We start from the raw sequence: 25,949 nt of genomic DNA on the forward strand, positions 1-25,949 counted from the left end.
TCCCCATCGCTATAAATGTCCCGACATCCCCGTATTCAGTTCATGTATCTCCAGATCTCCGAGCTCTTCGCCCGTCAGCGAGTCCAGATCTCCGAGCTCGTCGCCCATCAGCGAGTCCAGATCTCCGAGCTCGTCGCCCGTCAGCGAGTCCAGATCTCCGAGCTCGTCGCCCGTCAGCGAGTCCAGATCTCCGAGCTCGTCGCCCGTCAGAGTGAGTCCAGATCTCCGAGCTCGTCGCCCGTCAGCGAGTCCAGATCTCCGAGCTCGTCGCCCGTCAGAGTGAGTCCAGATCTCCGAGCTCGTCGCCCATCAGCGAGTCCAGATCTCAGAGCTCGTCGCCCGTCAGCGAGTCCAGATCTCCGAGCTCGTCGCCCGTCAGCGAGTCCAGATCTCCGAGCTCGTCGCCCGTCAGAGTGAGTCCAGATCTCAGAGCTCGTCGCCCGTCAGCCAGTCCAGATCTCCGAGCTCGTCGCCCATCAGCGAGTCCAGATCTCCGAGCTCGTCGCCCTTCGGCGAGTCCAGATCTCCGAGCTCGTCGCCCGTCGGCGAGTCCAGATCTCCGAGCTCGTCGCCCGTCAGAGTGAGTCCAGATCTCCGAGCTCGTCGCCCGTCAGAGTGAGTCCAGATCTCCGAGCTCGTCGCCCGTCAGCGAGTCCAGATCTCAGAGCTCGTCGCCCGTCAGCGAGTCCAGATCTCCGAGCTCGTCGCCCGTCAGCGAGTCCAGATCTCAGAGCTCGTCGCCCGTCAGCGAGTCCAGATCTCAGAGCTCGTCGCCCGTCAGCGAGTCCAGATCTCCGAGCTCGTCGCCCGTCAGAGTGAGTCCAGATCTCCGAGCTCGTCGCCCGTCAGCGAGTCCAGATCTCCGAGCTCGTCGCCCGTCAGAGTGAGTCCAGATCTCCGAGCTCGTCGCCCGTCAGCCAGTCCAGATCTCAGAGCTCGTCGCCCATCAGCGAGTCCAGATCTCCGAGCTCGTCGCCCTTCGGCGAGTCCAGATCTCCGAGCTCGTCGCCCGTCGGCGAGTCCAGATCTCCGAGCTCGTCGCCCGTCGGCGAGTCCAGATCTCCGAGCTCGTCGCCCGTCAGAGTGAGTCCAGATCTCCGAGCTCGTCGCCCGTCAGAGTGAGTCCAGATCTCCGAGCTCGTCGCCCGTCAGCGAGTCCAGATCTCAGAGCTCGTCGCCCGTCAGTGAGTCCAGATCTCCGAGCTCGTCGCCCGTCAGCGAGTCCAGATCTCCGAGCTCGTCGCCCGTCAGCGAGTCCAGATCTCCGAGCTCCTCGCCCGTCAGCGAGTCCAGATCTCCGAGCTCGTCGCCCATCAGCGAGTCCAGATCTCCGAGCTCGTCGCCCGTCAGAGTGAGTCCAGATCTCCGAGCTCGTCGCCCGTCAGCGAGTCCAGATCTCCGAGCTCGTCGCCCGTCAGCGAGTCCAGATCTCCGAGCTCGTCGCCCGTCAGCGAGTCCAGATCTCCGAGCTCCTCGCCCGTCAGTGAGTCCAGATCTCCGAGCTCGTCGCCTGTCAGCGAGTCCAGATCTCCGAGCTCCTCGCCCGTCAGTGAGTCCAGATCTCAGAGCTCCTCGCCCGTCAGTGAGTCCAGATCTCCGAGCTCCTCGCCCGTCAGTGAGTCCAGATCTCAGAGCTCGTCGCCCATCAGCGAGTCCAGATCTCCGAGCTCGTCGCCCGTCAGAGTGAGTCCAGATCTCCGAGCTCGTCGCCCGTCAGCGAGTCCAGATCTCCGAGCTCGTCGCCCGTCAGCGAGTCCAGATCTCCGAGCTCGTCGCCCGTCAGCGAGTCCAGATCTCCGAGCTCCTCGCCCGTCAGTGAGTCCAGATTTCCGAGCTCCTCGCCCGTCAGAGTGAGTCCAGATCTCAGAGCTCGTCGCCCGTCAGTGAGTCCAGATCTCCGAGCTCGTCGCCTGTCGAGGGTCAGGAGTCATGCTGCCCAGTGTGCTGCTGTACTGGACTCTGTCCCTGTCTGTGGCGTGGGGCTCCACTGTCCAGCTGGACAGTAATGGATACAGAGGAGTGGTCATCGCCATTCACCCCAGAGTGCCAGAGAGCCCTGCCCTCATCTCCAGCATCAAGGTGAGCGGTGCTCAGGCTCGGAGCTGAGGCGGTCACTCTGCAGGTGTGCCACTCGAGCCTGTCTGTGTCTCCTCTTCCCAACAGGACATGTTCGCCGCGGTCTCGTCGTACCTGTTCGCCGCCACAGGGAGGCGAGCTTACTTCCAGGAGGTCAGGATCCTCGTGCCCAACACCTGGAGAAGAAACAACAGCCTCTACAGCAGGCCGCGCACGGAGAAATACACAAAGGTCAAGTACTGTAGTGTACAACACCATACTGAGAAAGACCCCACAGTCCAGGCTCTATACTACACAATACTACCCTGTAGTGAGAAATACTCCACAGGCCAGACTATGTACTTCATTATACAACACTGTACTGAGAAATACCCCCCAATCCAGACTCTATACTTCACCATACTACACTGCAATAAGAAATACTCCACAGTCCAGACTCTGTACTTCACTATACTACACTGTACTGAGAAATACCCCCCAATCCAGACTCTATACTTCACCGTACTGCACTGTACTGAGAAACAGTCCACAGTCCATACTCTGTACTTCACTATACTACACTGTACTGAGAAATACCCCCCAATCCAGACTATGTACTTCAATATACTACACTGTACTGAGAAATACTCCACAGTCCAGACTCTGTACTTCACTATACTACACCGTACTGAGAAATACCCCCCAATCCAGACTCTATACTTCACCATACTACACTGCAATAAGAAATACTCCACAGTCCAGACTCTGAACTTCACTATACTACACTGTACTGATAAAAGCTCCACAGTCCAGGCTCTGTACTTCACTATACTACACTGTACTGATAAATACTCCACAGTCCAGGCTCTGTACTTCACTATACTACACGTACTGAGAAATTCTCCACAGTCCAGACTCTGTACTTCACTATACTACACTGTACTGATAAATACTCCATAGGCTAGACTATACTACACTGTACTAAGAAATGCTCCACAGTCCATACTCTGTACTTCACTACACTACACTGTACTGAGGAACACTCCACAGGCCAGATTATGCACTTCACTATACTACACTGTACTGAGAAATACTCCATAGGCTAGACTATACTACACTGTACTGAGAAATACTCCACAGGCTACACTCTGTACTGCACTATACTACCCTGCAGAGAGAACTACTCCAAAGTCCAGGCTCAAAGGAGATACACAGAGTACACAGCTGGTCTCTCCTGTGCCCCCTACAGGCCAGTGTGATCGTGTCAGACCCCTCCTGCAAGGACAGCACAGGACCTCCCGCTGCTCCCTACACGCTGACCGATGGGCACTGCGGCCAGCCGGGACGGTACACACACATGAGCCCCAGGTACCTGCTGGAGGAACAGGGCGTCCGCAGCTACGGACCCAGAGGTGAGGGGTCAAACATGGAGCGTCCAGTCAGTGTGTCTGTATGAACCCCTCTCTCTCTCAGTGCAGTGTTAATGTACTGGAGTGTCCAGTCAGTGTGTCTGTATTAACCCCTCTCTCTCAGTGCAGTGTTAATGTACTGGAGTGTCCAGTCAGTGTGTCTGTATGAACCCCTCTCTCTCTCAGTGCAGTGTTAATGTACTGGAGTGTCCAGTCAGTGTGTGTGTATTAACCCCTCTCTCTCTCAGTGCAGTGTTGATGTACTGGAGTGTCCAGTCAGTGTGTGTGTATGAACCCCTCTCTCTCTCAGTGCAGTGTTAATGTACTGGAGTGTCCAGTCAGTGTGTCTGTATGAACCCCTCTCTCTCTCAGTGCAGTGTTAATGTACTGGAGTGTCCAGTCAGTGTGTCTGTATTAACCCCTCTCTCTCTCAGTGCAGTGTTGATGTACTGGAGTGTCCAGTCAGTGTGTCTGTATGAACCCCTCTCTCTCTCAGTGCAGTGTTAATATACTGGAGTGTCCAGTCAGTGTGTCTGTATGAACCCCTCTCTCTCTCAGTGCAGTGTTAATGTACTGGAGTGTCCAGTCAGTGTGTCTGTATGAACCCCTCTCTCTCTCAGTGCAGTGTTAATGTACTGGAGTGTCCAGTCAGTGTGTGTGTATTAACCCTCTCTCTCAGTGCAGTGTTAATGTACTGGAGTGTCCAGTCAGTGTGTCTGTATGAACCCCTCTCTCTCTCAGTGCAGTGTTCATGTGTGTCTGTCTCTTGCAGGACGTGTGCTGGTCCACTCCTGGGCTACTCTGCGATGGGGGGTGTTTAGTGAGTTTGACACAAGAATTCCCTTCTATCGTTCATCCACTGGACAAATAGAGGCCACCAGGTAAATACAACACAGGCGAACATACAACACATGTCTCTCAGTCTAGACTCCTCAGGGACTAGAAGAGTCTAGAGCCTGTGACTGGGCTGTGTCAGTGTGCTGGACTCCACAGGGACTAGAAGAGTCTAGAGCCCTGTGACTGGGCTGTGTCAGTGTGCTGGACTCCACAGGGACTAGAGGAGTCTAGAGCCCTGTGACTGGGCTGTGTCAGTGTGCTGGACTGCACAGGGACTAGAAGAGTCTAGAGCCTGTGACTGGGCTGTGTCAGTGTGCTGGACTCCACAGGGACTAGAAAAGTCTAGAGCCCTGTGACTGGGCTGTGTCAGTGTGCTGGACTCCACAGGGACTAGAAGAGTCTGGAGCCTGTGACTGGGCTGTGTCAGTGTCCTGGACTCCACAGGGACTAGAAGAGTCTGGAGCCTGTGACTGGGCTGTGTCAGTGTGCTGGACTCCACAGGGACTAGAAGAGTCTAGAGCCTGTGACTGGGCTGTGTCAGTGTACTGGACTCCACAGGGACTAGAAGAGTCTAGAGCCCTGTGACTGGGCTGTGTCAGTGTACTGGACTCCACAGGGACTAGAAGAGTCTGGAGCCCTGTGACTGGGCTGTGTCAGTGTGCTGGACTCCACAGGGACTAGAAGAGTCTAGAGCCTGTGACTGGGCTGTGTCAGTGTACTGGACCTGTCCAGTCTGTCTGGTCACCTGCTGCTCCTCTCTCAGGTGCTCGAAGGATCTTCCTGGCTCTCTGATTGACCGGGTCACTGGAGAAGCCTGTGATCTGGACCCCTTGACAGGTCTCCCCACTGAGAGCTGTGTCTTCGTGCTGCAGGACAACAGAGCCACTAGTGCCTCCATCATGTACCAGCCCTCCTTACCAGAGGTAAAACAGAGAGCACACATCAGACATCACACAACCTTTCAGTGTGATGGGCTTGGTTTCAGTTGGTGTCAGTGTGAGTGTGTGTCAGTGTCATTGTGAGTGTGTGTGTCAGTATCAGTGTGTGTGTCAGTGTGAGTGTGTGTGTCAGTATCAGTGTGTGTGTCAGTGTGAGTGTGTCAGTGAGTGTGTGTTAGTCAGTGTGAGTGAATGTGTCAGTGTGAGTGAGTGTATCAGTATGAGTGTGTGTGTCAGTGTGAGTGTGTCAGTGAGTGTGTGTTAGTCAGTGTGAGTGAGTGTATCAGTATGAGTGTGTGTGTCAGTGTGAGTGTGTGTTAGTGTCAGTGCGTGTTACAGTGTCAGTGTGAGTGTGTGTCAGTGTAAGTGTGTCAGATTCATTGAGTGTCTGACTGTGTTTGAGTGAGTCAGTGTGAGAGTGTATGAGTGTGTGATTGTGTGTGTCAGTTGAGAGGTGGGGAGTGTTCATGAGTGTGTGAGAGTGTGCCTGTGAGGGTGTGAGTGTGACAGTGTGAGCAAATATTAGTGTGAACGCGAGTGAGTATTAGTGTGAGTATTAGTTTGAGTGTGTATTAGTGTGAGTGTGTCTCCTGTGCCCAGTGCAGTGTCCAGTGTCCAGGTCCAGTAGAGGAGTATTAGTGTGAGTGTGTATTAGTGTGAGTGTGTCTCCAGTGCCCAGTGCAGTGTCCAGTGTCCAGGTCCAGTAGAGGAGTATTAGTGTGAGTGTGTATTAGTGTGAGTGTGAGTGTGTCTCCTGTGCCCAGTGCAGTGTCCAGTGTCCAGGTCCAGTAGAGGAGTATTAGTGTGAGTGTGTATTAGTGTGAGTGTGTCTCCTGTGCCCAGTGCAGTGTCCAGTGTCCAGGTCCAGTAGAGGAGTATTAGTGTGAGTGTGTATTAGTGTGAGTGTGTCTCCTGTGCCCAGTGCAGTGTCCAGTGTCCAGGTCCAGTAGAGGAGTATTAGTGTGAGTGTGTATTAGTGTGAATGTGTCTCCTGTGCCCAGTGCAGTGTCCAGTGTCCAGGTCCAGTAGAGGAGTATTAGTGTGAGTGTGTATTAGTGTGTCTCCTGTGCCCAGTGCAGTGTCCAGTGTCCAGGTCCAGTAGAGGAGTATTAGTGTGAGTGTGTATTAGTGTGAGTGTGTCTCCTGTGCCCAGTGCAGTGTCCAGTGTCCAGGTCCAGTAGAGGAGTATTAGTGTGAGTGTGTATTAGTGTGAGTGTGTCTCCTGTGCCCAGTGCAGTGTCCAGTGTCCAGGTCCAGTAGAGGAGTATTAGTGTGAGTGTGTATTAGTGTGAGTGTGTCTCCTGTGCCCAGTGCAGTGTCCAGTGTCCAGGTCCAGTAGAGGAGTATTAGTGTGAGTGTGTATTAGTGTGAGTGTGAGTGTGTCTCCTGTGCCCAGTGCAGTGTCCAGTGTCCAGGTCCAGTAGAGGAGTATTAGTGTGAGTGTGTATTAGTGTGAGTGTGTCTCCTGTGCCCAGTGCAGTGTCCAGTGTCCAGGTCCAGTAGAGGAGTATTAGTGTGAGTGTGTATTAGTGTGAGTGTGAGTGTGTCTCCTGTGCCCAGTGCAGTGTCCAGTGTCCAGGTCCAGTAGAGGAGTATTAGTGTGAGTGTGTATTAGTGTGAGTGTGAGTGTGTCTCCTGTGCCCAGTGCAGTGTCCAGTGTCCAGGTCCAGTAGAGGAGTATTAGTGTGAGTGTGTATTAGTGTGAGTGTGTCTCCTGTGCCCAGTGCAGTGTCCAGTGTCCAGGTCCAGTAGAGGAGTATTAGTGTGAGTGTGTATTAGTGTGAGTGTGTCTCCTGTGCCCAGTGCAGTGTCCAGTGTCCAGGTCCAGTAGAGGAGTATTAGTGTGAGTGTGTATTAGTGTGAGTGTGTCTCCAGTGCCCAGTGCAGTGTCCAGTGTCCAGGTCCAGTAGAGGAGTATTAGTGTGAGTGTGTATTAGTGTGAGTGTGTCTCCAGTGCCCAGTGCAGTGTCCAGTGTCCAGGTCCAGTAGAGGAGTATTAGTGTGAGTGTGTATTAGTGTGAGTGTGTCTCCTGTGCCCAGTGCAGTGTCCAGTGTCCAGGTCCAGTAGAGGAGTATTAGTGTGAGTGTGTATTAGTGTGAGTGAGTCTCCTGTGCCCAGTGCAGTGTCCAGTGTCCAGGTCCAGTAGAGGAGTATTAGTGTGAGTGTGTATTAGTGTGAGTGTGTCTCCTGTGCCCAGTGCAGTGTCCAGTGTCCAGGTCCAGTAGAGGAGTATTAGTGTGAGTGTGTATTAGTGTGAGTGTGAGTGTGTCTCCTGTGCCCAGTGCAGTGTCCAGTGTCCAGGTCCAGTAGAGGAGTATTAGTGTGAGTGTGTATTAGTGTGAGTGTGAGTGTGTCTCCAGTGTCCAGGTCCAGTAGAGAAGAAAGGCTCTTCTTTGTCTCGATCCCAGATCAAGCAGTTCTGTGATGACAGCTCCCACAATTTTGAGGCGCCCAGTGCCCACAATCAACTGTGCGACTACAGGAGCACCTGGGACGTCATCAGCCAGACCCCCGACTTCAATGGTCGCAACCCCCCAAATGCCACGGAGCCCCCCAGCCCCAGTTTCACCCTGCTGAGGGTCCGTCAGCGCGTGGTCTGCCTGGTGCTGGACACCTCGGGCAGCATGGGCTCGGTGAGAGGAGTACAGGAACAAGGAACTGACCGCTGGCACTGCTGGCACTCGGGCCGAGAGGCAGGGCGATTCTGTGGCAGGTGTGCTGGTTGTGCAGTTGTGCAGTTGTGCAGTGGTTATACTGTGGCAGTTGTGCTGGTTGTGCAGTTGTGCAGTGGTTATACTGTGGTAGTTTTGCAGTTGTGCAGTGGTTATACTGTGGCAGTTGTGCTGGTTGTTCAGTTGTGCAGTGGTTATATTGTGGCAGTTGTGCTGGTTGTGCAGTTGTGCAGTGGTTACACTGTGGTGGTTGTGCTGGTTGTGCAGTGGTTATACTGTGGCAGTTGTGCTGGTTGTGCAGTTGTGCAGTGGTTATACTGTGGTGGTTGTGCTGGTTGTGCAGTTCTGCAGTGGTTATACTGTGGTAGTTTTGCAGTTGTGCAGTGGTTACACTTTGGTAGTTGTGCTGGTTGTTCAGTTGTGCAGTGGTTATAGTGTGGTAGTTGTGCTGGTTATGCAGTTGTGCAGTGGTTATACTGTGGTAGTTGTGCAGTGGTTACACTGTGGTAGTTGTAGTGGTTGTGCTGGTTGTGCAGTTGTGCAGTGGTTATTCTGTGGCAGTTGTGCAGTGGTTACACAGTGGTAGTTGTGCTGGTTGTGCAGTAGTGATTCTGTGGTAAATGTGCTGGTTGTGTAGTTGTGCAGTGGTTATAATGTGGTATTTGTGCTAGTTGTGCAGTGGTTATTCTGTGGCAGTACACTAGTACAGTGGTGGTGCAGTGGTGATTCTGAAGTGATTCTGTGGCAGTGCACTAGTACAGTGGTGGTGCAGTGGTGATTATGTGGCAGTACACTAGTACAGTTGTTGTGCAGTGGTGATTCTGTGGCAGTGCACAAGTACAGTGGTTGTGCAATGGTGATTCTGTGGCAGTACACTAGTGCAGTGTTTATTCTGTGGTGATTCTGTGGCAGTACACTAGTACAGTGGTGGTGCAGTGGTGATTCTGTGGCAGTGCACTAGTACAGTGGTTGTGCAGTGGTGATTCTGTGGCAGTACACTAGTACAGTGGTGGTGCAGTGGTGATTCTGTGGCAGTGCACTAGTACAGTGGTGGTGCAGTGGTGATTCTGTGGCAGTGCACTAGTACAGTGGTGGTGCAGTGGTGATTCTGTGGCAGTACAATAGTACAGTGGTTGTGCAGTGGTGATTCTGTGGCAGTACACTAGTACAGTGGTGGTGCAGTGGTGATTCTGTGGCAGTACACTAGTGCAGTGTTTATTCTGTGGTGATTCTGTGGCAGTGCACTAGTACAGTGGTGGTGCAGTGGTGATTCTGTGGCAGTACACTAGTACAGTGGTGGTGCAGTGGTGATTCTGTGGCAGTACACTAGTGCAGTGTTTATTCTGTGGTGATTCTGTGGCAGTGCACTAGTACAGTGGTGGTGCAGTGGTGATTCTGTGGCAGCGCACTAGTACAGTGTTTATTCTGTGGTGATTCTGTGGCAGTGCACTAGTACAGTGGTGGTGCAGTGGTGATTCTGTGGCAGTACACTAGTACAGTGGTGGTGCAGTGGTGATTCTGTGGCAGTACACTAGTGCAGTGTTTATTCTGTGGTGATTCTGTGGCAGTGCACTAGTACAGTGGTGGTGCAGTGGTGATTCTGTGGCAGTACACTAGTACAGTGGTGGTGCAGTGGTGATTCTGTGGCAGTACACTAGTGCAGTGTTTATTCTGTGGTGATTCTGTGGCAGTGCACTAGTACAGTGGTTGTGCATTGGTGATTCTGTGGCAGTACACTAGTGCAGTGTTTATTCTGTGGTGATTCTGTGGCAGTACACTAGTACAGTGGTGTTGCAGTGGTGATTCTGTGGCAGTGCACTAGTACAGTGGTTGTGCATTGGTGATTCTGTGGCAGTACACTAGTGCAGTGTTTATTCTGTGGTGATTCTGTGGCAGTACACTAGTACAGTGGTGGTGCAGTGGTGATTCTGTGGCAGTACACTAGTACAGTGGTGGTGCAGTGGTGATTCTGTGGCAGTGCACTAGTACAGTGTTTATTCTGTGGTGATTCTGTGGCAGTGCACTAGTACAGTGGTGGTGCAGTGGTGATTCTGTGGCAGTGCACTAGTACAGTGGTGGTGCAGTGGTGATTCTGTGGCAGTGCACTAGTACAGTGTTTATTCTGTGGTGATTCTGTGGCAGTGCACTAGTACAGTGGTGGTGCAGTGGTGATTCTGTGGCAGTACACTAGTGCAGTGGTTGTGCAGTGGTGATTCTGTGGCAGTGCACTAGTACAGTGGTGGTGCAGTGGTGATTCTGTGGCAGTGCACTAGTACAGTGTTTATTCTGTGGTGATTCTGTGGCAGTGCACTAGTACAGTGGTGGTGCAGTGGTGATTCTGTGGCAGTGCACTAGTACAGTGGTGGTGCAGTGGTGATTCTGTGGCAGTGCACTAGTACAGTGGTGGTGCAGTGGTGATTCTGTGGCAGCGCACTAGTACAGTGGTGGTGCAGTGGTGATTCTGTGGCAGCGCACTAGTACAGTGGTGGTGCAGTGGTGATTCTGTGGCAGCGCACTAGTACAGTGGTGGTGCAGTGGTGATTCTGTGGCAGTACACTAGTACAGTGGTGGTGCAGTGGTGATTCTGTGGCAGCGCACTAGTACAGTGGTGGTGCAGTGGTGATTCTGTGGCAGCGCACTCGTACAGTTGTTGTGCAGTGGTGATTCTGTGGCAGTACACTAGTACAGTGGTGGTGCAGTGGTGATTCTGTGGCAGCGCACTAGTACAGTGGTGGTCCAGTGGTGATTCTGTGGCAGTACACTAGTACAGTGGTGGTGCAGTGGTGATTCTGTGGCAGTGCACTAGTACAGTGGTGGTGATTCTGTGGCAGTGCACTAGTACAGTGGTGGTGCAGTGGTGATTCTGTGGCAGTGCACTAGTACAGTGGTGGTGCAGTGGTGATTCTGTGGCAGCGCACTAGTACAGTGGTGGTGCAGTGGTGATTCTGTGGCAGCGCACTAGTACAGTGGTGGTGCAGTGGTGATTCTGTGGCAGTGCACTAGTACAGTGGTGGTGCAGTGGTGATTCTGTGGCAGCGCACTAGTACAGTGGTGGTGCAGTGGTGATTCTGTGGCAGCGCACTAGTACAGTGGTGGTGCAGTGGTGATTCTGTGGCAGCGCACTAGTACAGTGTTTATTCTGTGGTGATTCTGTGGCAGTGCACTAGTACAGTGTTTATTCTGTGGTGATTCTGTGGCAGTGCACTAGTACAGTGGTGGTGCAGTGGTGATTCTGTGGCAGTGCACTAGTACAGTGGTGGTGCAGTGGTGATTCTGTGGCAGTGCACTAGTACAGTGGTGGTGCAGTGGTGATTCTGTGGCAGCGCACTAGTACAGTGGTGGTGCAGTGGTGATTCTGTGGCAGTACACTAGTGCAGTGTTTATTCTGTGGTGATTATGTGGCAGTACACTAGTACAGTGGTGGTGCAGTGGTGATTCTGTGGCAGCGCACTAGTACAGTGGTTGTGCAGTGGTGATTCTGTGGCAGCGCACTAGTACAGTGGTGGTGCAGTGGTGATTCTGTGGCAGCGCACTAGTACAGTGGTGGTGCAGTGGTGATTCTGTGGCAGCGCACTAGTACAGTGGTGGTGCAGTGGTGATTCTGTGGCAGCGCACTAGTACAGTGGTGGTGCAGTGGTGATTCTGTGGCAGTGCACTAGTACAGTGGTGGTGATTCTGTGGCAGCGCACTAGTACAGTGGTGGTGCAGTGGTGATTCTGTGGCAGTGCACTAGTACAGTGGTGGTGCAGTGGTGATTCTGTGGCAGCGCACTAGTACAGTGGTGGTGCAGTGGTGATTCTGTGGCAGCGCACTAGTACAGTGGTGGTGCAGTGGTGATTCTGTGGCAGCGCACTAGTACAGTGGTGGTGCAGTGGTGATTCTGTGGCAGCGCACTAGTACAGTGGTGGTGCAGTGGTGATTCTGTGGCAGCGCACTAGTACAGTGGTGGTGCAGTGGTGATTCTGTGGCAGCGCACTAGTACAGTGGTGGTGCAGTGGTGATTCTGTGGCAGCGCACTAGTACAGTGGTGGTGCAGTGGTGATTCTGTGGCAGCGCACTAGTACAGTGGTGGTGCAGTGGTGATTCTGTGGCAGTACACTAGTACAGTGGTTGTGCAGTGGTGATTCTGTGGCAGCGCACTAGTACAGTGGTGGTGCAGTGGTGATTCTGTGGCAGTACACTAGTACAGTGGTTGTGCAGTGGTGATTCTGTGGCAGTGCACTAGTACAGTGGTGGTGCAGTGGTGATTCTGTGGCAGTGCACTAGTGCAGTGTTTATTCTGTGGTGATTCTGTGGCAGTGCACTAGTACAGTGGTGGTGCAGTGGTGATTCTGTGGCAGCGCACTAGTACAGTGGTTGTGCAGTGGTGATTCTGTGGCAGTGCACTAGTACAGTGGTGGTGCAGTGGTGATTCTGTGGCAGTGCACTAGTACAGTGGTGGTGCAGTGGTGATTCTGTGGCAGTACACTAGTGCAGTGGTGATTCTGTGGCAGTGCACTAGTACAGTGGTGGTGCAGTGGTGATTCTGTGGCAGTACACTAGTACAGTGGTGGTGCAGTGGTGATTCTGTGGCAGTGCACTAGTGCAGTGTTTATTCTGTGGTGATTCTGTGGCAGTACACTAGTACAGTGGTGGTGCAGTGGTGATTCTGTGGCAGCGCACTAGTACAGTGGTGGTGCAGTGGTGATTCTGTGGCAGCGCACTAGTACAGTGGTGGTGCAGTGGTGATTCTGTGGCAGTACACTAGTACAGTGGTGGTGCAGTGGTGATTCTGTGGCAGTGCACTAGTACAGTGGTGGTGCAGTGGTGATTCTGTGGCAGCGCACTAGTACAGTGGTGGTGCAGTGGTGATTCTGTGGCAGCGCACTAGTACAGTGGTGGTGCAGTGGTGATTCTGTGGCAGTGCACTAGTACAGTGGTGGTGCAGTGGTGATTCTGTGGCAGCGCACTAGTACAGTGGTGGTGCAGTGGTGATTCTGTGGCAGCGCACTAGTACAGTGGTGGTGCAGTGGTGATTCTGTGGCAGCGCACTAGTACAGTGGTGGTGCAGTGGTGATTCTGTGGCAGTACACTAGTACAGTGGTGGTGCAGTGGTGATTCTGTGGCAGTACACTAGTACAGTGGTGGTGCAGTGGTGATTCTGTGGCAGCGCACTAGTACAGTGGTGGTGCAGTGGTGATTCTGTGGCAGTGCACTAGTACAGTGGTGGTGCAGTGGTGATTCTGTGGCAGTGCACTAGTACAGTGGTGGTGCAGTGGTGATTCTGTGGCAGTACACTAGTACAGTGGTGGTGCAGTGGTGATTCTGTGGCAGCGCACTAGTACAGTGGTTGTGCAGTGGTGATTCTGTGGCAGCGCACTAGTACAGTGGTGGTGCAGTGGTGATTCTGTGGCAGCGCACTAGTACAGTGGTGGTGCAGTGGTGATTCTGTGGCAACGCACTAGTACAGTGGTGGTGCAGTGGTGATTCTGTGGCAGCGCACTCGTACAGACGTTATTTCCTCAGTCTGACAGGATCGCTCGGATGCGCCAGGCTGCGGAGATCTTCCTGGTCCAGATCCTGGAGCAGGACTCGCTGGCCGGAATCGTGCGCTTTGATAGCAGCGCGGTCATCCTGCAGCACCTCACCCTGGTCAGTGGGCTGGCCGTGCGGACAGAGCTGGCCCGCAAGCTGCCCACCCAGGCCTCAGGAGGGACCAACATCTGTGAGGGTCTAAACAAGGGGTTCGAGGTGAGAGAGAGCTTCTCCTTAGTGCCCCCTGGTGTCCACAGCCTGCAGGGTCAACACACCGTGTCTCCTGTGGGCCTTCGTAGCAGGACGTCACTATACAGACCCCAGAGGTCTCATTACGCACTGGACCATCGGTCCACTCACATATCAACTGGACCCGGAGACCCCAGTCCAACAGGACTGGACCTAAACCACCGCACCAGCTGTCCTCATGGTCCAACCGGACCTGAGCCACTGGGCCAGCTGTCCCCCTGGTCCAACAGAACCGGACCTGAACCACTGGACCAGCTGTCCTCCTGGTCAAACAGGACTGGACCTGAGCCACTGGGCCAGCTGTCCTCCTGGTCAAACAGGACTTGACCTGAGCCACTGGACCAGCTGTCCCCCTGGTCTCCGCCCCGGAGTGACCAGGTCTGCCTTGCTCCAGGTCCTGAGAGAGGATGACCAGGACGTCGCGGGCACTGAGATCATCCTACTGACAGACGGGGAGGACAGCAATGTGGGCTCCTGTCTGCAGACAGCGCAGAGCAGTGGGGTCACTATCCACACAGTGGCACTGGGCCCCAGCGCTGACCCTCTGCTGGAGCAGTTCGCCCTTCGAACAGGTAGGGATCCCCCTCTGTGTGAGTCCCACACAGAGCCTGTCCTGACCCCTCTCTCCCTCCTCACTGACCCAGGAGTGTCCAGTCCCACACAGAGCCTGTCCTGACCCCTCTCTCCCTCCTCACTGACCCAGGAGTGTCCAGTCCCACACAGAGCCTGTCCTGACCCCTCTCTCCCTCTCCTCACTGACCCAGGAGTGTCCAGTCCCACACAGAGCCTGTCCTGACCCCTCTCTCCCTCTCCTCACTGACCCAGGAGTGTCCAGTCCCACACAGAGCCTGTCCTGACCCCTCTCTCCCTCCTCACTGACCCAGGAGTGTCCAGTCCCACACAGAGCCTGTCCTGACCCCTCTCTCCCTCCTCACTGACCCAGGAGTGTCCAGTCCCACACAGAGCCTGTCCTGACCCCTCTCTCCCTCTCCTCACTGACCCAGGAGTGTCCAGTCCCACACAGAGCCTGTCCTGACCCCTCTCTCCCTCCTCACTGACCCAGGAGTGTCCAGTCCCACACAGAGCCTGTCCTGACCCCTCTCTCCCTCTCCTCACTGACCCAGGAGTGTCCAGTCCCACACAGAGCCTGTCCTGACCCCTCTCTCTCCCTCCTCACTGACCCAGGAGTGTCCAGTCCCACACAGAGCCTGTCCTGACCCCTCTCTCCCTCTCCTCACTGACCCAGGAGTGTCCAGTCCCACACAGAGCCTGTCCTGACCCCTCTCTCCCTCTCCTCACTGACCCAGGAGTGTCCAGTCCCACACAGAGCCTGTCCTGACCCCTCTCTCCCTCTCCTCACTGACCCAGGAGTGTCCAGTCCCACACAGAGCCTGTCCTGACCCCTCTCTCCCTCCTCACTGACCCAGGAGTGTCAAGTCCCACACAGAGCCTGTCCTGACCCCTCTCTCCCTCTCCTCACTGACCCAGGAGTGTCCAGTCCCACACAGAGCCTGTCCTGACCCCTCTCTCTCCCTCCTCACTGACCCAGGAGTGTCCAGTCCCACACAGAGCCTGTCCTGACCCCTCTCTCCCTCTCCTCACTGACCCAGGAGTGTCCAGTCCCACACAGAGCCTGTCCTGACCCCTCTCTCCCTCCTCACTGACCCAGGAGTGTCCAGTCCCACACAGAGCCTGTCCTGACCCCTCTCTCCCTCTTCACTGACCCAGGAGTGTCCAGTCCCACACAGAGCCTGTCCTGACCCCTCTCTCCCTCCTCACTGACCCAGGAGTGTCCAGTCCCACACAGAGCCTGTCCTGACCCCTCTCTCCCTCCTCACTGACCCAGGAGTGTCCAGTCCCACACAGAGCCTCTCCTGACCCCTCTCTCTCCCTCCTCACTGACCCAGGAGTGTCCAGTCCCACACAGAGCCTGTCCTGACCCCTCTCTCCCTCTCCTCACTGACCCAGGAGTGTCCAGTCCCACACAGAGCCTGTCCTGACCCCTCTCTCCCTCCTCACTGACCCAGGAGTGTCCAGTCCCACACAGAGCCTGTCCTGACCCCTCTCTCCCTCTCCTCACTGACCCAGGAGTGTCCAGTCCCACACAGAGCCTGTCCTGACCCCTCTCTCCCTCTCCTCACTGACCCAGGAGTGTCCAGTCCCACACAGAGCCTGTCCTGACCCCTCTCTCCCTCCTCACTGACCCAGGAGTGTCCAGTCCCACACAGAGCCTGTCCTGACCCCTCTCTCCCTCCTCACTGACCCAGGAGTGTCCAGTCCCACACAGAGCCTGTCCTGACCCCTCTCTCTCCCTCCTCACTGACCCAGGAGTGTCCAGTCCCACACAGAGCCTGTCCTGACCCCTCTCTCCCTCTCCTCACTGACCCAGGAGTGTCCAGTCCCACACAGAGCCTGTCCTGACCCCTCTCTCTCCCTCCTCACTGACCCAGGAGTGTCCAGTCCCACACAGAGCCTGTCCTGACCCCTCTCTCTCCCTCCTCACTGACCCAGGAGTGTCCAGTCCCACACAGAGCCTGTCCTGACCCCTCTCTCCCTCCTCACTGACCCAGGAGTGTCCAGTCCCACACAGAGCCTGTCCTGACCCCTCTCTCCCTCTCCTCACTGACCCAGGAGTGTCCAGTCCCACACAGAGCCTGTCCTGACCCCTCTCTCCCTCCTCACTGACCCAGGAGTGTCCAGTCCCACACAGAGCCTGTCCTGACCCCTCTCTCCCTCCTCACTGACCCAGGAGTGTCCAGTCCCACACAGAGCCTGTCCTGACCCCTCTCTCCCTCTCCTCACTGACCCAGGAGTGTCCAGTCCCACACAGAGCCTGTCCTGACCCCTCTCTCCCTCTCCTCACTGACCCAGGAGTGTCCAGTCCCACACAGAGCCTGTCCTGACCCCTCTCTCCCTCCTCACTGACCCAGGAGTGTCCAGTCCCACACAGAGCCTGTCCTGACCCCTCTCTCCCTCCTCACTGACCCAGGAGTGTCCAGTCCCACACAGAGCCTGTCCTGACCCCTCTCTCCCTCCTCACTGACCCAGGAGTGTCCAGTCCCACACAGAGCCTGTCCTGACCCCTCTCTCCCTCTCCTCACTGACCCAGGAGTGTCCAGTCCCACACAGAGCCTGTCCTGACCCCTCTCTCCCTCTCCTCACTGACCCAGGAGTGTCCAGTCCCACACAGAGCCTGTCCTGACCCCTCTCTCCCTCCTCACTGACCCAGGAGTGTCCAGTCCCACACAGAGCCTGTCCTGACCCCTCTCTCTCCCTCCTCACTGACCCAGGAGTGTCCAGTCCCACACAGAGCCTGTCCTGACCCCTCTCTCCCTCCTCACTGACCCAGGAGTGTCCAGTCCCACACAGAGCCTGTCCTGACCCCTCTCTCTCCCTCCTCACTGACCCAGGAGTGTCCAGTCCCACACAGAGCCTGTCCTGACCCCTCTCTCCCTCTCCTCACTGACCCAGGAGTGTCCAGTCCCACACAGAGCCTGTCCTGACCCCTCTCTCCCTCCTCACTGACCCAGGAGTGTCCAGTCCCACACAGAGCCTGTCCTGACCCCTCTCTCCCTCCTCACTGACCCAGGAGTGTCCAGTCCCACACAGAGCCTGTCCTGACCCCTCTCTCCCTCCTCACTGACCCAGGAGTGTCCAGTCCCACACAGAGCCTGTCCTGACCCCTCTCTCCCTCTCCTCACTGACCCAGGAGTGTCCAGTCCCACACAGAGCCTGTCCTGACCCCTCTCTCTCCCTCCTCACTGACCCAGGAGTGTCCAGTCCCACACAGAGCCTGTCCTGACCCCTCTCTCCCTCCTCACTGACCCAGGAGTGTCCAGTCCCACACAGAGCCTGTCCTGACCCCTCTCTCCCTCTCCTCACTGACCCAGGAGTGTCCAGTCCCACACAGAGCCTGTCCTGACCCCTCTCTCCCTCCTCACTGACCCAGGAGTGTCCAGTCCCACACAGAGCCTGTCCTGACCCCTCTCTCCCTCCTCACTGACCCAGGAGTGTCCAGTCCCACACAGAGCCTGTCCTGACCCCTCTCTCCCTCTCCTCACTGACCCAGGAGTGTCCAGTCCCACACAGAGCCTGTCCTGACCCCTCTCTCTCCCTCCTCACTGACCCAGGAGTGTCCAGTCCCACACAGAGCCTGTCCTGACCCCTCTCTCCCTCCTCACTGACCCAGGAGTGTCCAGTCCCACACAAAGCCTGTCCTGACCCCTCTCTCCCTCTCCTCACTGACCCAGGAGTGTCCAGTCCCACACAGAGCCTGTCCTGACCCCTCTCTCCCTCCTCACTGACCCAGGAGTGTCCAGTCCCACACAGAGCCTGTCCTGACCCCTCTCTCCCTCTCCTCACTGACCCAGGAGTGTCCAGTCCCACACAGAGCCTGTCCTGACCCCTCTCTCCCTCCTCACTGACCCAGGAGTGTCAAGTCCCACACAGAGCCTGTCCTGACCCCTCTCTCCCTCTCCTCACTGACCCAGGAGTGTCCAGTCCCACACAGAGCCTGTCCTGACCCCTCTCTCCCTCCTCACTGACCCAGGAGTGTCCAGTCCCACACAGAGCCTGTCCTGACCCCTCTCTCTCCCTCCTCACTGACCCAGGAGTGTCAAGTCCCACACAGAGCCTGTCCTGACCCCTCTCTCCCTCTCCTCACTGACCCAGGAGTGTCCAGTCCCACACAGAGCCTGTCCTGACCCCTCTCTCTCCCTCCTCACTGACCCAGGAGTGTCCAGTCCCACACAGAGCCTGTCCTGACCCCTCTCTCCCTCTCCTCACTGACCCAGGAGTGTCCAGTCCCACACAGAGCCTGTCCTGACCCCTCTCTCCCTCCTCACTGACCCAGGAGTGTCCAGTCCCACACAAAGCCTGTCCTGACCCCTCTCTCTCCCTCCTCACTGACCCAGGAGTGTCCAGTCCCACACAGAGCCTGTCCTGACCCCTCTCTCCCTCCTCACTGACCCAGGAGTGTCCAGTCCCACACAGAGCCTGTCCTGACCCCTCTCTCCCTCCTCACTGACCCAGGAGTGTCCAGTCCCACACAGAGCCTGTCCTGACCCCTCTCTCCCTCTCCTCACTGACCCAGGAGTGTCCAGTCCCACACAGAGCCTGTCCTGACCCCTCTCTCCCTCCTCACTGACCCAGGAGTGTCCAGTCCCACACAGAGCCTGTCCTGACCCCTCTCTCCCTCTCCTCACTGACCCAGGAGTGTCCAGTCCCACACAGAGCCTGTCCTGACCCCTCTCTCCCTCCTCACTGACCCAGGAGTGTCCAGTCCCACACAGAGCCTGTCCTGACCCCTCTCTCCCTCTCCTCACTGACCCAGGAGTGTCCAGTCCCACACAGAGCCTGTCCTGACCCCTCTCTCCCTCCTCACTGACCCAGGAGTGTCCAGTCCCACACAGAGCCTGTCCTAACCCCTCTCTCCCTCTCCTCACTGACCCAGGAGTGTCCAGTCCCACACAGAGCCTGTCCTGACCCCTCTCTCCCTCCTCACTGACCCAGGAGTGTCCAGTCCCACACAGAGCCTGTCCTGACCCCTCTCTCCCTCCTCACTGACCCAGGAGTGTCCAGTCCCACACAGAGCCTGTCCTGACCCCTCTCTCCCTCTCCTCACTGACCCAGGAGTGTCCAGTCCCACACAGAGCCTGTCCTGACCCCTCTCTCCCTCCTCACTGACCCAGGAGTGTCCAGTCCCACACAGAGCCTGTCCTGACCCCTCTCTCCCTCTCCTCACTGACCCAGGAGTGTCCAGTCCCACACAGAGCCTGTCCTGACACTCCCTGGACACATGAGGGAGGGGAGGGGTTTTGGGGGGACAGCTGACCCTCCTGTCCTGCCTGTGTTGTCCTGCAGGGGGACAGCGGTTCTCGAGCAGTGACAGGCTGGACTCCACTGCCCTGATCGATGCGTTCAGTGACTTCTCCTCTGAGTCTGGAGACGACAGTGTCACCACCATCCAGGCAAGTCTTCCAGAACCTTCTGACCTCATCACTTAACACCACCTCTGTCCTGGGTAGGACTGGGGACACTCACTGTCCTGGGGACACTCACTGTCCTGGGGAGGACTGGGGACACTCGCTGTCCTGGGGACACTCACTGTCCTTGGGAGGACTGGGGACACTCACTGTCCTGGGGAGGACTGGGGACACTCACTGTCCTGGGGACACTCAGTGTCCTGACGACACTCACTGTCCTGGGGAGGACTGGGGACACTCACTGTCCTGGGGACACTCACTGTCCTGGGGAGGACTGGGGACACTCACTGTCCTGGGGACACTCACTGTCCTGGGGAGGACTGGGGACACTCGCTGTCCTGGGGAGGACTGGGGACACTCACTGTCCTGGGGACACTCTCTGTCCTGGGGACACTCTCTGTCCTGGGGAGGACTGGGGACACTCACTGTCCTGGGGACACTCTCTCTCCTGGGGAGGACTGGGGACACTCACTGTCCTGGGGAGGACTGGGGAGACTCTCTGTCCTGGGGAGACTCTCTGTCCTGGGGAGGACTGGGGAGACTCTCTGTCCTGGGGACACTCTCTGTCCTGGGGAGGACTGGGGAGACTCTCTGTCCTGGGGAGGACTGGGGACACTCACTGTCCTGGGGAGGACTGGGGACACTCTCTGTCCTGGGGAGGACTGGGGAGACTCTCTGTCCTGGGGACACTCTCTGTCCTGGGGAGGACTGGGGAGACTCTCTGTCCTGGGGAGACTCTCTGTCCTGGGGAGGACTGGGGAGACTCTCTGTCCTGGGGACACTCTCTGTCCTGGGGAGGACTGGGGAGACTCTCTGTCCTGGGGAGGACTGGGGACACTCTTTGTCCTGGGGAGGACTGGGGACACTCTCTGTCCTGGGGAGGACTGGGGAGACTCTCTGTCCTGGGGAGGACTGGGGACACTCTCTGTCCTGGGGAGGACAGGGGACACTCTCTGTCCTGGGGAGACTCTCTGTCAGATTATTTCCATCATTCCAGCTGTAATTGGCTGTTGTGTCATTATTGTGTCATTATTGTGTCATTATTGTGTCATCGTTGTGTCATTATTGTGTCAGTGTTGTGTCAGTGTTGTGTCAGTGTTGTGTCAGTGTTGTGTCTGCCCCCCTCACACACTGGAACTGCGGACTCAGCTCTGTCCCCTGTCCCCCTGTCCCCCTGTCCCCAGGTCCTGAGTGTGAGTGCTGTGATCGGTCCTGGAGCCCGGCTCAGAGGCACAGTGACTCTGGACTCCACTGTGGGCAACAGCACCGTGTTCACTGTCACCTGGCAGAGCAGCCCGCCGGACATCCAGGTGGACAGCCCCCGCGGGGACGCCTACAACAGCTCACACCTGGACCCCCAGCAGAGCCCACGCGTCAGCCGCCTCAGAGTGCCAGGGGTGGCCGAGGTACAGCTGTCTGTCTGTCCGTCTGTCTGTCTGTGAGGCCTGTCTGTCTGTCTCTCTGATCCTGTCTCCCTGTGAGCCCTGTCTGTCTGTCTGTCTGTCTCTCCCCCTGTGAGCCCTGTCTGTCTCTCTCCCTGTGAGGCCTGTCTGTCTGTCTCTCTGATCCTGTCTCCCTGTGAGCCCTGTCTGTCTGTCTGTCTCTCCCCCTGTGAGCCCTGTCTGTCTGTCTCTCTCCCTGTGTGGCCTGTCTGTCTGTCTCTCTCCCTGTGAGCTCTATCTGTCTGTCTCTCCCCCTGTGAGCCCTGTCTGTCTGTCTCTCTGATCCTGTCCCCCTGTGAGCCCTGTCTGTCTGTCTCTCTCCCTGTGAGCTCTGTCTGTCTGTCTCTCTCCCTGTGTGGCCTGTCTGTCTGTCTCTCTGATCCTGTCCCCCAGTGAGCCCTGTCTGTCTGTCTCTGCCCCTGTGAGCCCTGTCTGTCTGTCTCTCCCCCCTGTGAGCCCTGTCTGTCTGTCTCTCTGATCCCGTCCCCCTGTGAGCCCTGTCTGTCTGTCTCTCTCCCTGTGAGCCCTGTCTGTCTCTCCCCCTGTGAGCCCTGTCTGTCTGTCTGTCTGTCTGTCTGTCTCCCTGTTAGCTCTATCTGTCTGTCTCTCCCCCTGTGAGCCCTGTCTGTCTGTCTCTCCCCCTGTCTGTCTGTCTGTCTCTCCCCCTGTGAGCCCTGTCTGTCTGTCTGTCTCTCCCCCTGTGTGGCCTGTCTGTCTGTCTCTCTCCCTGTGAGCCCTGTCTGTCTGTCTGTCTGTCTGTCTGTCTCTCCCCCTGTGAGCCCTGTCTGTCTGTCTCTCCCCCTGTGAGCCCTGTCTGTCTGTCTGTCTGTCTGTCTGTCTCTCCCCCTGTGAGCCCTGTCTGTCTGTCTCTCCCCCTGTGTGGCCTGTCTGTCTGTCTGTCTCTCCCCCTGTGAGCCCTGTCTGTCTGTCTGTCTCTCCCCCTGTGTGGCCTGTCTGTCTGTCTGTCTCTCCCCCTGTGAGCCCTGTCTGTCTGTCTGTCTCTCCCCCTGTGAGCCCTGTCTGTCTGTCTCTCCCCCTGTGTGGCCTGTCTGTCTGTCTGTCTCTCCCCCTGTGAGCCCTGTCTGTCTGTCTGTCTCTCCCCCTGTGTGGCCTGTCTGTCTGTCTGTCTCTCCCCCTGTGAGCCCTGTCTGTCTGTCTGTCTCTCCCCCTGTGAGCCCTGTCTGTCTGTCTCTGCCCCTGTGTGGCCTGTCTGTCTGTCTGTCTCTCCCCCTGTGTGGCCTGTCTGTCTGTCTCTCCCCCTGTGAGCCCTGTCTGTCTGTCTGTCTCTCCCCCTGTGAGCCCTGTCTGTCTGTCTCTGCCCCTGTGAGCCCTGTCTGTGTGCTGCAGGCTGGAAGCTGGAGCTACTCTGTCCTCAACACTGACAGCAGTCAGCAGACCTTCACCCTGACTGTGACCTCCAGCGCTGCGCACGAGTGTGTGTCTCCCATCACTGTGACGGGAGGCATGAATGTCACCGCCACCACCTACCCCCAGCCAATCACCATCACCGTGCGGGTCTCCCAGGGCGACAGGCCTGTTGTCAACGCCATCGTCGTGGCAATCATGGAGCTCGCCAACGGGTCCAAAATCAGGCTGCCTCTACAGGACAACGGCATAGGTGTGCAGTCAGTGTGTGTGTATTAACCCCTCTCTCTCTCAGTGCAGTGTTAATGTACTGGAGTGTCCAGTCAGTGTGTCTGTATTAACCCCTCTCTCTCTCAGTGCAGTGTTAATGTACTGGAGTGTCCAGTCAGTGTCTGTATTAACCCCTCTCTCTCTCAGTGCAGTGTTAATGTACTGGAGTGTCCAGTCAGTGTGTGTGTATGAACCCCTCTCTCTCAGTGCAGTGTTAATGTACTGGAGTGTCCAGTCAGTGTGTCTGTATTAACCCCTCTCTCTCTCTCAGTGCAGTGTTCATGTACTAGAGTGTCCAGTCAGTGTGTGTGTATTAACCCCTCTCTCTCTCAGTGCAGTGTTAATGTACTGGAGTGTCCAGTCAGTGTGTCTGTATTAACCCCTCTCTCTCTCAGTGCAGTGTTAATGTACTGGAGTGTCCAGTCAGTGTGTGTGTATTAACCCCTCTCTCTCTCAGTGCAGTGTTAATGTACTGGAGTGTCCAGTCAGTGTGTCTGTATTAACCCCTCTCTCTCTCAGTGCAGTGTTAATGTACTGGAGTGTCCAGTCAGTGTGTCTGTATTAACCCCTCTCTCTCTCTCTCAGTGCAGTGTTAATGTACTGGAGTGTCCAGTCAGTGTGTCTGTATTAACCCCTCTCTCTCTCTCTCAGTGCAGTGTTAATGTACTGGAGTGTCCAGTCAGTGTGTCTGTATTAACCCCTCTCTCTCTCAGTGCAGTGTTGATGTACTGGAGTGTCCAGTCAGTGTGTGTGTATTAACCCCTCTCTCTCTCAGTGCAGTGTTAATGTACTGGAGTGTCCAGTCAGTGTGTGTATTAACCCCTCTCTCTCTCAGTGCAGTGTTAATGTACTGGAGTGTCTAGTCAGTGTGTGTGTATTAACCCCTCTCTCTCTCAGTGCAGTGTTAATGTACTGGAGTGTCCAGTCAGTGTGTGTGTATTAACCCCTCTCTCCCTCTCAGTGCAGTGTTAATGTACTGGAGTGTCCAGTCAGTGTGTGTGTATGAACCCCTCTCTCTCAGTGCAGTGTTCATGTACTGGAGTGTCCAGTCAGTGTGTGTGTATTAACCCCTCTCTCCCTCTCAGTGCAGTGTTAATGTACTGGAGTGTCCAGTCAGAGTGTGTGTATGAACCCCTCTCTCTCAGTGCAGTGTTCATGTACTGGAGTGTCCAGTCAGTGTGTGTGTATTAACCCCTCTCTCTCTCAGTGCAGTGTTAATGTACTGGAGTGTCCAGTCAGTGTGTCTGTATTAACCCCTCTCTCTCTCAGTGCAGTGTTAATGTACTGGAGTGTCCAGTCAGTGTGTGTATGAACCCCTCTCTCTCAGTGCAGTGTTAATGTACTGGAGTGTCCAGTCAGTGTGTCTGTATTAACCCCTCTCTCTCTCAGTGCAGTGTTAATGTACTGGAGTGTCCAGTCAGTGTGTGTGTATTAACCCCCCTCTCTCTCTCAGTGCAGTGTTAATGTACTGGAGTGTCCAGTCAGTGTGTGTGTATGAACCCCTCTCTCTCTCAGTGCAGTGTTAATGTACTGGAGTGTCCAGTCAGTGTGTGTGTATTAACCCCTCTCTCTCTCAGTGCAGTGTTAATGTACTGGAGTGTCCAGTCAGTGTGTGTGTATTAACCCCTCTCTCTCAGTGCAGTGTTAATGTACTGGAGTGTCCAGTCAGTGTGTCTGTATTAACCCCTCTCTCTCTCAGTGCAGTGTTAATGTACTGGAGTGTCCAGTCAGTGTGTGTGTATTAACCCCTCTCTCTCTCTCAGTGCAGTGTTAATGTACTGGAGTGTCCAGTCAGTGTGTGTGTATTAACCCCTCTCTCTCTCAGTGCAGTGTTAATGTACTGGAGTGTCCAGTCAGTGTGTCTGTATTAACCCCTCTCTCTCTCAGTGCAGTGTTAATGTACTGGAGTGTCTAGTCAGTGTGTGTGTATTAACCCCTCTCTCTCTCAGTGCAGTGTTCATGTACTGGAGTGTCCAGTCAGTGTGTGTATGAACCCCTCTCTCTCTCAGTGCAGTGTTAGTGGACTGCAGTGTATTAACCCCTCTCTCTCTAGGTGCTGATATCTTCAGGAATGATGGGGTGTACTCGGGGTTGTTCTTCAGCTATGGGGGTGATGGTCGGTACAGTCTGAAGTTCGAGGTGATGGGGACTGGGGGGGCAGTGCAGGTCTGGACACAGGCAGCGAACTCCGTCTCTCCTCAGCCTGAATACATCGATGGCAATGGTGAGCACCCCCTGCACCCCAACTCCAGCCCCCCTCACCCTCCTCCACTCCAACTCCTATCTCCCCCACTGTCCCTCGCCCCTCTGCACCCCAATTCCAGCCCCCTGCACCCCAACCTGTCCTCCTCCGCCCCTGCGCCCCAATATCAGCCCCCCTCCCCCCTGCACCCCAAGTCCTACCTCACCCTCCTGTGCCCCACCTCCAGCTCACCCCCCGCAGCCCCCCTGCAGCCCAGGCTGCTCGGGGACGCTGTGCCTCCTCTCCTCCGCAGGAACGCTGCACCCCAGCGCCCCCTCTGGCCGGCCGGGGCAGAACGGCACAGCGCTGGGCAACTTCAGCCGCAGTGGCAGTGGGGGCACAGTGACGGTCAGCCAGGTGCCCCCCGCGCCCCGAGACCAGTTCCCCCCCGGCCGGGTGACTGACCTGCAGGCTGCTCTGCTCAACCGCAGCGTGGAGCTGCTGTGGACAGCACCTGGAGACGACTACTACACTGGGACAGGTGACACACAGGGACAGGAGACACACAGGGACAGGAGACACACCTGGAGACGACTACTACACTGGGACAGGTGACACACAGGGACAGGAGACACACCCGGAGACGACTACTACACTGGGACAGGTGACACACAGGGACAGGAGACACACCCGGAGACGACTACTACACTGGGACAGGTGACACACCCGGAGACAACTACTACACTGGGACAGGAGACACACTGGGACAGGAGACACACCCGGAGACGACTACTGCACTGGGACAGGAGACACACAGGGACAGGAGACACACCCGGAGACGACTACTACACTGGGACAGGTGACACACAGGGACAGGAGACACACCCGGAGACGACTACTACACTGGGACAGGAGACACACCTGGAGACGACTACTACACTGGGACAGGTGACACACAGGGACAGGAGACACACCCGGAGACGACTACTACACTGGGACAGGTGACACACCCGGAGACGACTACTACACTG

The 25,949-nt window shown here is 56.1% G+C and overlaps 1 protein-coding gene across 6 annotated transcripts in view; it reads left to right on the plus strand.

Moving 5' to 3' along the window:
- The first annotated feature begins 1,782 nt into the window (after positions 1 to 1,782).
- The window catches only part of LOC148659537 (calcium-activated chloride channel regulator 3A-1-like), a 32,239-nt gene continuing 8,072 nt past the window's right edge, over positions 1,783 to 25,949 (plus strand). For 4 of the 6 annotated variants that reach the window (XR_015939708.1, XM_088637264.1, XM_088637268.1 and 1 more), the window contains exons 1-13: positions 1,783 to 2,079; positions 2,164 to 2,307; positions 3,305 to 3,467; positions 4,237 to 4,345; positions 5,065 to 5,224; positions 7,649 to 7,873; positions 13,418 to 13,642; positions 14,070 to 14,247; positions 19,538 to 19,644; positions 20,844 to 21,065; positions 22,449 to 22,719; positions 24,790 to 24,960; positions 25,232 to 25,459. Coding sequence is in view for 5 of the 6 variants with exons in the window: in XM_088637264.1 (XP_088493390.1) it covers positions 1,930 to 2,079; positions 2,164 to 2,307; positions 3,305 to 3,467; positions 4,237 to 4,345; positions 5,065 to 5,224; positions 7,649 to 7,873; positions 13,418 to 13,642; positions 14,070 to 14,247; positions 19,538 to 19,644; positions 20,844 to 21,065; positions 22,449 to 22,719; positions 24,790 to 24,960; positions 25,232 to 25,459 (2,353 nt within the window). In the remaining variant the exon portion in view is untranslated. The remainder of the gene's footprint in view (positions 2,080 to 2,163; positions 2,308 to 3,304; positions 3,468 to 4,236; positions 4,346 to 5,064; positions 5,225 to 7,648; positions 7,874 to 13,417; positions 13,643 to 14,069; positions 14,248 to 19,537; positions 19,645 to 20,843; positions 21,066 to 22,448; positions 22,720 to 24,789; positions 24,961 to 25,231; positions 25,460 to 25,949) is intronic. The other 2 variants (XM_088637267.1, XM_088637265.1) reach the window with 2 other exon arrangements.

Source organism: Lepisosteus platostomus, chromosome 6, assembly GCF_059453375.1.
Source record: "Lepisosteus platostomus isolate fLepPlt1 chromosome 6, fLepPlt1.hap1, whole genome shotgun sequence".
NCBI lineage: Eukaryota > Metazoa > Chordata > Actinopteri > Semionotiformes > Lepisosteidae > Lepisosteus > Lepisosteus platostomus.